We start from the raw sequence: 13,639 nt of genomic DNA, 5'->3' as shown, positions 1-13,639 counted from the left end.
AAAACTGAAGGTTGTTAATTTTCTGAAATTTTTAATAGAATATTTCTCTTCTTAAGTTATATTTTGGGCAGTAGATGAAAACATGGATTTAGCGATTTACTTCCGTTAAATCACAGTGCTTACATGACCTTTCCTCTCTTGTTCTGGTATTTGTCTCTTTCTAGTTCCAGGTTTTGATCGCTTATTCTATATTTTGTTAGAATTTTCCTTTCACGTGCATTTTTAATACTTAGATAATGTGTCAGCGTATGATTTAATTATTGGCAGCATTTTATTTTATTTTCCTGATTTACCACCATTCTTCCACATATCATCACAGGGAGTTAAAATCTTGCCAGAGTCTTTTATTACATTTCTGCTGCAAGAACGAGTACAGATTGTCATGTCCAGTGCGGTTGGGCCAACAGGCAGAGGAAACAGGAGACAGAACAGGCCGGAAATGCTTTGCGTGTTACTGACTGAGCTTCGTCCAGACTGTGCGATGGCCAGTGTTTTCTTGCTCTGTCTTGTGTGTGGACATGTGGATAAAGGCCGACTTCTGCTCTGCATGTGCTACTGGACGCATTTCTGTGCACTCCTGGAAGGTTTTAGTCAACTACAGCTGTATTTTTTTAAACTGGGTTTTTATCCCTGTTTTTTCAGATCTATATGACATTAATCTCCCACATTTCACACCCATACAATTGAACTGGTTGTACTGTAGAATGACACAATTGAATGCATATTTGATTGGAACATTATTTTTAAACGTATTGTTTATTTTTCTAAACGTTAATTTAATTGCAGGTCTGAACTTTCCTGACGCACTCATTTCAACCCCCAGGTAAGCAGGGCTGGTGCTATGTTTTAACATTTCTCCCCATAGGTAAACTGCGGTCTGGATGTCTTCTGGAAAATCCAAATTCCCGTGTTTTTCAGATGAACTGGTAGGCCCACCTCTGGCACTAGGGCTTCAAGAGTGACAGGCGTTACTGCCAACCTTGCGATGTGTGACATTATGATGTCGGAATGGTCCGGCATTGCTTGGTAATTTATGTAGGACTAAGAAACATCCCTGTGTCACTCCAGGGCACTGCTGGAAGGATTCTCTTCTGTATTTGACAGTACTTACTGTACATTTGCTCTTTGATTATTCTCTTTGTTTCCATTCCTCTCCCACTCTCTTATTCCCACATTCCTTCTGTGGTTCTGATGACACAGAGCTGTAAAAAATAAGAAGCTAAATTAAAGCCTCCCTTTTACGGGGGGAATTCTCATTCACTGGGAAAATGCTGGATTCTTCGTTCAAGCCCATTCCTCTCTTCCACAGACATAAAAAGGGGCAAACAAAAGCAGCTTCAAAGCCCCAGTATGAATAATACAATGACGTACATGTGGAAACGTTCTCCTCCTGCTATTAGATCAGGATCTCCAGAGGAGGCCAGATTGCATTTCCAGAAGGCTTCCCCGAGACATCAGACAAGCCCTCCATCAGAGCAGCACGCACTGGCTCCATGGATCATGGCCACTGGGATGCCAGGAACCACTCAGGCCCTTACTGGCGCACGCTGGCCACGCTTGGCTGCCTGGCATGCAGACGCATGCCCTCACGCTGCCCTGCTCACAGACGTGTGCCCTCACGCTGCCGGTTAGCCATGACCCAAACTTGCTGACTGTCATAAATGCAGCCGGCCCATGGCTGGGTGGGCACCAGGCAATGGAATGTCACGGCCAATGGAAATCAATCCAAACTTCAGGGAATGAAAGGAGAAAAAGAGAGAGAGAGAGAGAGAGAGAGAGAGAGAGAGAGAGAGAGAGAGGGAGAGTATGTGTGTGGGGGATGGGTTGGGGAGATGCCTTTGATCTGGGTGAAAACTGATCCCAGGCCTTGGAGATACTGTGTCCACATATTTGATCCCCACCACAGAAAGATGAGAGAGAGACACACACACACACAGAGAGAGTGAGAGAGAGAGAGAGAGAGAGAGAGAGAGAGAGAGAGAGAGAGAGAGAGAAACACATGCAAAGTCCATTTGCATTGCTGAGGTCCAGCAGTGTGCAGCTGGAATACAGAGATATGTGTGTGACATGTGGGCAGATGGGCTGTTACGTTTGGAGTTGGGTGAAAAGGACAGACTCATGTAGGCAATTAAAGAAAACGCATGTACATGTATTCCCATAATCCAGAATCCATGAACGAAAATACCCTACCAGCTCCATTCCACAGTAAGTGTCTACATATCTGTCTGCGCTGGTGATCGCACCACACTATGGTATGAACAGAACACAGAACTGAAGATCTTTCTTTGTATCCAAAGCCACAGTGACCATATGATGGAAGCAGAGATGTTTTTTGTGCTTCCTTCTTTTTACGTCATATCTTAAAAACTCCTTGTGATGCACATTCATGAGACCAAGCACACAGGACAACAAGCGCTCAGCGCAGTGCATAGTTTCAGTGTAGCTAAATACTCAAGCCTGTGGTAGATCCCAGCATCTAATCAAATATAGAGCAGCACTGTGCCATTCAGACTTACACACGCACACACGCACAGACCCATAGCTGAAATGGTCTGAACAATGGCAGAGATGTTCTGGCTGTGGGCTCCCGTGTAGCCTACAGTAGCTGTGTGTCCCCAGTACAGGGCCACTGGCAGACGGGGGCCTTCACCACACAAAACCATCCAAACAGGATTAGAGTGGACAGCTGCTAGCGTGTCCTGCCTCCGTCTTTTTCTTTGCTCTGTTTCTCTTTCTCCTCTTTCATCCTCCTCTATCTCTTGTCTTTTTATGGGTTGCTCGTATCACATATTTTAACAGAAGTGATCAGAAGCAGACCGGAACTACTCAGATGAAGAGGATTCTGAATACACCATGTGATACTCTATTGTATGCAGAACATGATGGAAATCCCACACCGAGTAAAACAGTTCAGCTTTTTTGAAATATAAGACTTTTTGATACAAAGGAAGTAGATATTTCTTTAAACCGTTTTTGACATTCGTGAAAGCAGTAACTGATTTCAGGGCCACAAAAACGTTAGGGAATGACACATACACACACCATGCGGGAAGCTTACGTGGTATGACAAGAATTCACCCCCCCCCCCCCCACACACACACACCTCTCACTGTACAGTTACCAAAATACAGGTCACAACATGAGACACACACTCGTCACACAGAAGCAACTCCAAACCTCAGCCCCAATGCCGTCTTGCTACATCTCAACGTATAATCAGACCAAAATACACCAAACACTGAACAGATTTTGTAGAAAATGGGGTATTAATAGCAGCTATTGCTGAATATATGTGTGTGTGTGTGTGTGTGTGTGTGTGTGTGTTTCATGGATCTCCAGCTCTGCGACTCGGGGGAGAGGGCAGAGTGGAGGCCCAGCAACACTCACCGTTCTGGGCATGGAAGGCGGACAGGGAGCCATTGCTCATGTAGGGCTCGTTGTTCATGTTGCCATCATGATATAACTGGGATAGCCAGAGTAGGGTGGCCTTTACTGTACAGCTCCTGCAACTTGGCTGGAAAGAGGAAGAGAAGCAGAGACCTTTAACTGGATCAGCAGGGAAGAAGAGACCCTAACGCACAAGAGCCCCAAAGCTCGCAGGACAGCCGCGTTTAACACGTGCCGACGGACACGCCGTGGACAGAATGTGTACGCATTTCAGAGACTCCAGACCTGGAGAAACACACAGAGAATGAACAACCCAAATCTGACCCTTGCGGATCTGGCTACTGGCACTGGATTTATTTATTATCGAGTTCTGTGGTGATACTGGGCAGAGAAGCACGAGCCTATGCCATCCTGAGTTCTTCTGCTGTCTTCCACGCCTTCAGGGTCTTGCCCTGTTTATCAGGAGGACAAAGGAACCCCTCTGTGCTAATTAGCAACAATTAACACACTCTCTCTCACACCCACACAGAGTATAAAAACACAGACAACCCCCAACTGTTTACTGAGCTCTTCAAAGTGTGTGCATTGGTGTCTGAACGAGAGAAAGAAGAGTGTGTGTCAGGGTGGTGGAAGTTGTTTCTAGTAGAAAGAAAGATACACACACACCCATTTTACTCAGAAGGGGAGATGGAGGAGTGACTGTAACTGACCGGGAGAGAGAGAGAGGGAGAGAGAGGGAGAGAGAGGGAGGGAGAGAGAGAGAGAGAGAGAGCATGTGTGTGTCTGCTGTTCACGACAACCAGAGAACAAAAAAGACCACAAGTTCTTCCATTGAAATGCACTCCACACCATACCACCATGGGCCCCTGAAGATCAAACACACCCAGCCACAACTCTCATCCCTGACACTAGCGCTGGAGTGTGTGAGTGTGAGTGAGAGTGTGTGTGTGTGTGTGTGTGTGTGTGTGTGTGTGTGTGTGGTGTGTGTGGTGTGTGTGAGTGTGTGGGTGTGTGAGTGTGTGTGTGTGTGTGTGCGTGTGTGTGTGTGAGTGTGTATGTGTGTGTGTGTGTGTGTGTGTGGGTGTGTGTGTGTGAGTGAGTGTGTGATGTGTGTGTGTGTGTGTGTGTGTGTGTGTGTGTGTATGTGTGTGTGTGTGAGTGTGTGTGTGTGTATGTGTGGGTGTGTGAGTGTGTGTGTGAGTGTGTGTGTGTGTGTGTGTGAGAGAGAGTGTGTGTGTGTGTGTGTGTGTGTGTGTGTGTGTGTGTGTGTGTGTGTGTGTGTGTGTGTGTGTGTGAGGGCCGCCTGTGAGTAGGAGTGAGGGCAGGAGAAGGTGAGACCACCCCACTGCTGTCCACACGCCGCAAACCTGCAGTCTTCTGGCCCAAAGCACACCAGGGCTTTCAGACTGTTCTTTGTGGTCCATGTGAACGTATGGCACTTTGCACATGTAATTCCAGTCAATGTCATATTACGCAAACATTTGAAAAGTGGTTTCATGGAAGATCAATCTGTAAATATGTACACTTCCAATTAGTAATTACATAATGTATATGTAATATGTATAATATTTATGTTTATTCAATTTACAAATTAGTACTAAATAAACACAATCTCAATTTGATGCCATATACTTAGTTTCTAAATATAAGATTAAATTAGTTAAATGGGGCATTCCTGACACACCCTCTTGTTTGAATATTTATTTTAGGTTTACCAATGACACTTAAGGCCCAACATGGTATAATAAGTCTCAGCAGAGCACTAAAAGCAAATAAAGATTTCTTAAAAATAAGCAGTGAATTGTGTGGCCTTGTGAAGACTCTGAGGAGGTGTCACTCACCGTCGTCTGGGTGATCTCTGTGTTTTTCATGGTAGGAGTCCGGGGCTATTTGGGACTGTCTAGCTGCCTGTTAAAAAGGATGAAAATACAGGAGACATGACCACCATTCAAGTTCATTCTGAAGATATCAGAGAGAGGGGGGGGGGGGGGGGGTGTTCAGGGTTGTCTTCAACCCCCCACCCTTTTCAGAAGGACTTTTTGTCTTATAGGAGGTTATTTGTTTTTTTTAGAAAATGTTTATATTATTGTCATATTATTACTTTATATCGTATACGTAGGGATACGTGATCAAAAACAGGCAAACGCTATTCCTCATATTCGTTGAAATTCGTTTGACCTGTATTTGAGATAAATAGATATTACAGAATCCATAAATAAATAGAAGCAGGTAAAAGTATATCCAGGCACTCTGCGTAAGCATGGTAACAGTGATGGAGGTGTTGGATCCCTCAGGGGAGGCGGAGATCTGCAGTGGATCCTCATTTAACATTTCCCCAATCATTCGATTCTTCTTCGTGTCACTGCGTAACCCAGAAAGCTGCAGAGGCCGACGGGGAGGCAGGTCATTCACACCGGCTAATGATACGCGGCTCCAGACAGAGGACAGCCCAGCTACAGTCTGCGTTTCAATTCGTGCGAAAGTGTTAGAATACAGAGCACCAGTATTCTGGAACTGCGCAATTAATCACATTGACCTTTGTCGTTTTTATTTTAGCATTTGGCCTTAATAAAATGCTTCTTCTGAAGTCTTCTGAAAGGAGCTCAAACATATTTTGCAATTAGGGCAAAATGATGGAGAGCCATTAATATAATTTGGATCGATGTATCATTTTAATAACGTATACAATACAAATAAATACAGATCAATAAATGGCGAGGTGGAGGAGCATGACGTGTTTGTTGTGCAATCGAAAAGGTTCGTGAGAGAAATAACTTATGGAAGACCAGTCGTTTAAAGCAAAGGTATAAAAATAGGGAATGGTAACTATAAATAACCTAGATGTGGAATAATTGTAATATTTTCAAGAAAGACAGATTCTCAGATTTTTAAAATAACAGGTATTATTGTTTTTTCACTGTAATCAAAGTATATGCATGTTATTATTATTATTAATTATATGTATTTTATAGTATAGTATATGCATTTCATTGTGATTTATTTGGCTTATTACAATCAAGGTGTTTCGAGCTGATGAGAGGAAACATTTAACAAAATATTTAGAATGTAGTTTAATACGGGAATTCCCATTTCTAAACTGGGAAAACTAAAAAAATGTTCTGGAAATCTTTTTTTTTTTCACATTTCTCTAATACCAAACAAAAGGCAAAATGACGAATTACATATTTTACTAGTAACATATGGCTAAATAAGATATCAATGAAACTTACAGTGGTTAAACAACAACACCAGCAATAATAATAATAATAATAATAATAATAATAATAATAATAATAATAATAATAATAATAATAATAATAATAATAATAAACGATTATTTTAACATTCAATCATTTTATTTGAGAATATTAGTGGTTTTGTACATAGTGATTATATAAAGATTCTCAGAAATCTGTCTGCTGTCTCCGGGCAGGCGTGTAATATTAAAGCTACTCACGTCGTGACTGTTGCTGTTTGGACTAATTTCTGTCTCGTTGACCAAAGACGACTTGATTTCCGCTAAGTCTCCTTCCTCCTCCGAGTGACTAATTTCTGCGAATATTTGCTCCTTTTGCGGGTCTCCTTCATCTTTGAACGGAATCATCTCGTCTGTAGCACAAAGCTCCGGATCTCCTCCGCCACCTCCTCCCGATAACTGTGGCATTTTGTTCGAAGTTCCCTGGTCGCTCACACAGAGCAACAGTTCAAATCCCCCAAAGACGAGAGTGCGGAAAACGTCCCGGAACCGGCGATGTGTGCTTGCCCCGTACGGTGACCGAGCGGCGTGTTAGCGCACTGAGCGACAAGAGCTTCGTCCCGCGATAACGACCCCGGATCCCAGCGGGAACAGTGAGACGTGGTCTTTAAAAAGTGGGAACAGTGAGACGTGGTCTTTAAAATCACACGTCTTGCAGTCTTCGGCCGGGCTCGTTAAAGAGTTCAGCTCAACTTGAGAAGCGCGCTGTGAATGAGCGGAGGACAGCGCAGCCCTGGCAATGCCGCCGCGCAGATCGCGAAAAGAGGACACTGCGCTCTCGTATCTCCTTCTGGGTGGTTGTGTAAAATCGTCCTCTTCAGAAAAAAGCTTTTAAACACTTCAGAGAAATTGGTAACAGATACAATAAAGCACGTCTGGCAGAGCTAGAACCCAAAACGTGTCCGTTTGCGCAAAAAGCCCAGTGAGCTCTTCTAGTTAACTTTTAGAACATATCCGTGAAAGCTTGGGTGAACTTTTGGATTTCAAGCAACATATACCATCAAAACACGTCCTGCAGACCTCGTGGCGGAAGCGCCGTGAACAGAAGTTCCAAGCCGGAGCGCCGCTCCGCGAGCTATGTAGCGCTCGTGTGTGTGTGTTTGTAACGCTCTCCTCCTCTTCCTCCTCCTCCTCCTCCTCCTCCTCCCCTCCGGTTCCCGCACTGACTGGGAGGACGGAGATGAAAGGGAAGCCGCCGCTGTGATTGACACCACACCGATTGACACTCCCGGGGTGGGGGTGGGGGGGTTATACATCTTTCGCTGCAAACGGGAAGAGAGGAGAAAGAGCGCGAGCGCTGGGTATCGGTGCTGAAGTGTCGACCCCGATCTAGTTTACCTCTGACGGAAAGAGGAATGTTGAAGTACAGACGCTCAGAACAGCTCTGCCAATGCATGCTGTTAAAATGTCTAAACTGTGCTAAGGCTTCGAGGCATTTTAGAGTTTAGCTTTAAAAAAAAAACCCCGAAAGTCCTAAAAACAAACAGTAAACAATTCACCATAGTAATGTACGCTGTAGGGAACTTTAAATATCAGTAGCATTTTCCGTTTAAAGGGATATTTACGAAGCATTTCCTTGTTTAACGTACTTTGAGTTTCAGAAGTATAGTCGTGTTTGTTTGGATTGAAATGCCCTGAGGCATTAGTGATGGCGTAGACCATGCAAAGCAGAGACGAGGATGTGATGTCTGTAGGACACCAAGAGAGCATGATTTCCCAGTGCAGTGAAGCGCTGGAAAAGGGAAGAAACGCGGCTTCAGGTGTTCAGTTGCTCGCGCTCTACGGAGACGTGATCCATAGGTGGAGCGTAGTGGCGCGCGCGGTGAGGAAGGTGAAGTGCGCCTTTAGTATTTACCGTCCAAACGTGCAGCTTTAACGAGCTACGCCTGCAAACCCCACCTCATGCATTTCAGCACATAGGCCAGGGGCTTTGTGTATTGACGCCAAGGCTTTATCCCGCTGTGGGCTTTGATCGTAAGTTAACCCTGTCGCTTTATTTGCTTATTTTGTCGTTGTTGTTTTATAGATGAAAAAGAGAAAAATAATTCGTTTTGAGCTAAACAAATTTGAAAAATATAATTAAAAAAATCTGTACGGTATCTTATTTTCTTTTTTTCCCTCAGCATAATGATGTTATAACTGATGCGAAGTAAAGTGGCACTTGTGCAGAGCCAATTCGACGCTAAGGCGTGTATTGTTCATTTGCTTTAGACAGTGAATTGAGGACTTTGTGAGGATAGTGAGTTGAGGCTGTGCGTGAAAGCAGGTCATCTCCGTTATGCAAATCACTACATCCGTTCGTTTACCCTGGAACATTAATGGAAGTTATGCTGCATGGGGTAGGAAATCCACAGAAGGATGTCTAGGTTAAAACTACTCAGCCAAAGATACCCGCCAGGCGTTTAATGAATGAAGAGGCTGAAACCCAAGCGAACGCGGTCTAGGTCGAGATCACGTCGGACACGAGCAAACAGATAAGTACGGCAGAGGAGCACGAGGGAGTGTTTCGCGGCCAGCCGCGGAGAGATTGCGTGAGAATAACTTTGGGGTAAGAGACAGATCTTTATAAAGCACGGGGTGGGGTTAGCGGAGCCGCGCGTCCCTTTGATCTACTGGCGGCTTGGTCTTTCATCCCCGGTTTCCCCCCCTCGCGCGCCTTCCCCTTTGTATGACTAAATTTGGTGTGAGGATGGAGACGGGCCAACACTTCCACGTGTGCGCTCAGCCCAGCTGAGAGGGAAAGCAAGGCTTCTCTTCCGGGTAAGGAGACAGAGAAAAAGATCAAAGGCTTAGGCTTTGGATCCGAATGTGGATTCAAGAGCCGAGACTGGACGCATTCCAGAGTGAAGCGGAACCCCCCTACACACACACACACACACACACACACACACACACACACACACACACACACACACACACACACACACACACACACACACCTTGGAAAACAATCAAACATTGTAATTTAAATTAATGCATAGCACATTATGTACTCTCTAAGAGTTCTTTTAGACTATTATACATTTTTATAGGCTGCGGATAATAGTAATACAATAGTACAAATACAAATACGCAATTTGAAAGTCGTTACGATTATTCGCTACGCTGTATTTAAATGATCAAAATATCAAACTTTATCAAACTATCAGATATTAAGAAACATCTGCTATTGCTCGAATGTAGAACAACGGAACAATTGCAAAAATGATTTAAAATCTTTAGCGCTCGCCATGAGTTTGGTCAAGCGGTCTTCTGTTCTTTAGAGAACATTTCCCTCAAAGCCTTTTAACGTTTTTTTTTATTCCGTTACAGACTATTAAAACGGTGAAGTCGGAGGAGAATAAATCCCTTTCTGCATATTGTAAACACGTGCATATTCACTTATCCACACGCGCGCACAAAAAAGATATATTCTCCTTTCGCAGTTTAAAAATATATATTTTCTAAGATCTTAGAAAACAAATTAAATTGCCTACAAATAATCAGATAAATGGTAATATTTAACAAGCTATCATAATGGATATTAATGCATCCATTTAGCAAAAATATCAGGTCTGAGTTGATGGTCTTATCCATCAGCAGTAATAAGAGGTGAACTAAAATTGTATTTTAGTTCATCTCTTATTACTGCTGATGGATTTATATATATATATATATATATATATATATATATATATATATATATATATATACATACATACAGACGGCATTTGCATTTCTTGTCTTGAAATGAAGTCGCAGGAATGACCTCTCTGGATGAAACATGAAAGGGATACCATCATGCTGTGCTCTGACCTGAATTTAGTTGTCTGTCTCTTTCACACATTCAGTTATTGCATATTGTATGTTATATAACCTTGGAGAAGCAGGAATATATCCATAACACAGCATAATTTATCACAGTGCATTTAAACCTCCAGCAGTGGAAAAACGACGGGCAGGGCTGCCCTTTCACTTTGCCTGACAAATAATCCTCCTTACTGCGGTATTGATTAAACATGATAGATAAAACCTGCTGCAGTATGAACTGAGGTTTTAAAAATAAAATGTTTAAAAGTTAAAAAAATGTCTTACTATTTTACTTTAATTTCAGAACAAAATATTTTAATGTAATAATTAGGAGAGTAAATGCAATGTGATCTTGTCAATGGTCTTTATAATGTAAGAGCATGTTATAATGAATTTTATGTAAAATCCAATAAAATCAAAGCAAAATCTGAGGACTGTTGATACCTGCTTGTGGGTTTGTCAGCATGGTAAGTGCCCCGTGCTGCAGAGGCAGGGTTCCTGGTTCATGGGAGGTGTGCTAAATTGCAGCAAGAGCTTCTCTGTGTTCGCACTCCTCAACAGCTTACAGCTGGCATGAAGGCACAAGGACCTTCCACCTGCTGCTGCTACCACACCTCCCCTGGATCTAAAGATTACAGCCCTACCTCACACAGCCTTCGCCGCCATGAAAACGGCCGGAAACAAACAAAACACTAAGATGAAAAGAACATACAATTAAAGTTTGGGTGGGGGGGGGGGGGGTCATTTATCAGCAGTCAGGAAAAAAAATCTTGGAAGGAGAAAACGACAGGAGAGGAGGTCCATGGTGAGTGATGGGCTTTGCTCCTTTTTGACGGGTGGGAACCCAGGTGAGGTTGTGAGGAGGGGAAAGTGTCTTGGGGGGAGGGTTTAGAGAGGTGCACAGCCCTGCGCCTGCCCTGTGATCTGGTGATTTACTGCATTGCCGGCAGCAGAAGCAGACACACTGTTATTAAAATAAAATCATACACTGGATGGGGGGAGGGGGGGTAGCTGACCCAACAGGGGACATTTATTAGGCCAGGTATCAAGATTTGGAGGGGAGATCATTTTTGAACAAAGACTTCAAATATTTACCACTGGCATGGCCTTTGCTTACAGGGACAAACACAACCACATGCACACATGTAAAAACACACACACACACACACACACACACACACACACACTCACATAAAAAAATTGTAAAAACTAAACCCTGTTCTCCACATGCAATGGCCCTTGTGCACATCTTAAGTGAGATAGGAACTATGAACCCCAGCCAGGTTTTACTACAGCATTCTCAGAGATCTTACAAACATTCACCTGGTTTGATTCCATCCACTTTAACATTCTGTAAAGGCATCTGGATAAGGACATGTTGCAGTCTGAACAGAATAAATGCCACGTCACAACATGTTATGGCTATTTGATTGGCATAAAATGTCAGCTGCTGGTTGACTCTCATTCACACTCCTCATTCTCCCGCCTCTTGTCATGTTCTGCCATGCACGTCTGCATGCCACTATGGTGGGCTATAAGAGAGAAGCATCTGCTATGGCCTTGAATCAAGGCAAGTCCAATTAAAATGTAATGAAATGTTAATACCAAGCTGAGTTCATTAGTAAACAAACAATGTTAACAATGTAATCTATGCACCATTTACTTTCCTTATTTATTAAGGCAACCATTCATAAGAGGTCTGCAGAAGTGAAGTATCTTTTTTATGTGTAGGGGTTCAGCCAACTGATATGTAATTCTATTTATTAAAAAAAGATTGTTCTGATGTGTGTCCTGCAAAAGTGGCATTTTAAGTTTAAAAAGTATTAATCCTGTGTTTCCCTTAATAAAATACATTTATTTTACCTGGTACACGGACAATAAAGCATTTAAATTATTAACTGAGAATTAGCCTAGTGCTAAGTTTTTGTTATGCTTCTGTTTAGCACCAATAGACAGTTTTTTTTCCTCTATAAACACATAATCAAAAAACTAAAACGGTAAAAGAGAGAACAAGAGAGAATGAGGGGAAATCAAGAATCTTTACCTCATCTTAGTATCGGTGGAGTGATGGAGGAAGACTTCTCTTCCACATATTTTGGGGCACGGTCCTACTCTACCCTACGCAATACCTGTCCCACCCCGGTCACTCCTCCAATACAAGACACATAAAAAACAACCGACGGACCCGCAAAGGGCCGAATGTGAAGGATCGGGACGTGTTGTTGACATTTCTTGATGCAGTCTGTGCTCGGGCTGGTTTTGTCATCTCCCTGTATGGCAGCACACTTGTATTCATAGTCGGAGGGAGTGTGTGTAGCGTGCACCACTGCGGGAGGGAGCAGTGTGCACACACACAGAGGAAATGATCTAGCTGACCTCACTGCTACACTCATCCTTTCATCCTGCCGTCATATTGGGGAATGCACTGGGTTTGCGTCAGAGCCCACTGGGAAGGTGTCAAAGGTCACGCCCAACCTGCTGGGGAGGTCACACGGCCCCGTCTAGTCTGTAATAAAACACACACACACACACACACACACACACACACACACACACACACACACACACACACACACACACACTCACACAAACATACACAAAAACATACACACAAAGACATGCATGCGCACTCAGGCGAGCACAAACACTTACACACACACACACACACACACACACACACAGACACATGTGCATGTACACACAAAGATCAAACAAGCTTTGTTCCCTGAGCTGAGTGACTTAGTGTCCATATCTCATCACATACACTATCAAGACTAAACAGTAACCACACAGTTTACAGTGTGTGTGTGTGTGGGTGTGTGTTTTTGTTTGATTGTGTGTAGACAATATTTTGCATGTAAACATATATTACCACAATGTTTCTTGAAGGTTTTTGTAAATGTGTGTGCCAATGTCAGTTACATACACGTCATCAGAATGTAAGTCTGTGTGTGGCACTAACGCGCTACAGATCGAAGCTTCCTCGCCTGTGTGTGTGACTGTGAGAATGAATGCTGAGGGTGCGCTGAAGAACTGCTACGCACTGGCCTGTGAAACTGAAGAGCTCTGATTGACTTCCCCGCTTCACACTGGATTTTGCTCAAATCCCAAGAGTGTGTCCTCTGCACAGGGCTTTGGTGCACACGCAGCGGCAAACAGCCGTGGATTATCTGCTCCCCCACTTCACTTCAGCATGCTGACGGTTTG

At 43.4% G+C, this 13,639-nt stretch overlaps 1 protein-coding gene across 1 annotated transcript in view; it reads right to left on the bottom strand.

Moving 5' to 3' along the window:
- The window catches only part of lef1 (lymphoid enhancer-binding factor 1), a 39,060-nt gene extending 31,350 nt beyond the window's left edge, over nucleotides 1-7,710 (bottom strand). Inside the window, 5 exon segments of the mRNA XM_035531866.1 lie at nucleotides 3,388-3,405; nucleotides 3,407-3,450; nucleotides 3,453-3,514; nucleotides 5,225-5,295; nucleotides 6,845-7,710. Coding sequence (XP_035387759.1) covers nucleotides 3,388-3,405; nucleotides 3,407-3,450; nucleotides 3,453-3,514; nucleotides 5,225-5,295; nucleotides 6,845-7,051 — 402 coding nt within the window. The 5' untranslated portion in view covers nucleotides 7,052-7,710.
- Nucleotides 7,711-13,639: the final 5,929 nt, after the last annotated feature.

This window comes from Electrophorus electricus, chromosome 11, assembly GCF_013358815.1.
Source record: "Electrophorus electricus isolate fEleEle1 chromosome 11, fEleEle1.pri, whole genome shotgun sequence".
Classification (NCBI taxonomy): domain Eukaryota; kingdom Metazoa; phylum Chordata; class Actinopteri; order Gymnotiformes; family Gymnotidae; genus Electrophorus; species Electrophorus electricus.
Note: the sequence above shows the minus strand (reverse complement) of the source record. Positions and strands in the feature narration are given on the sequence as shown.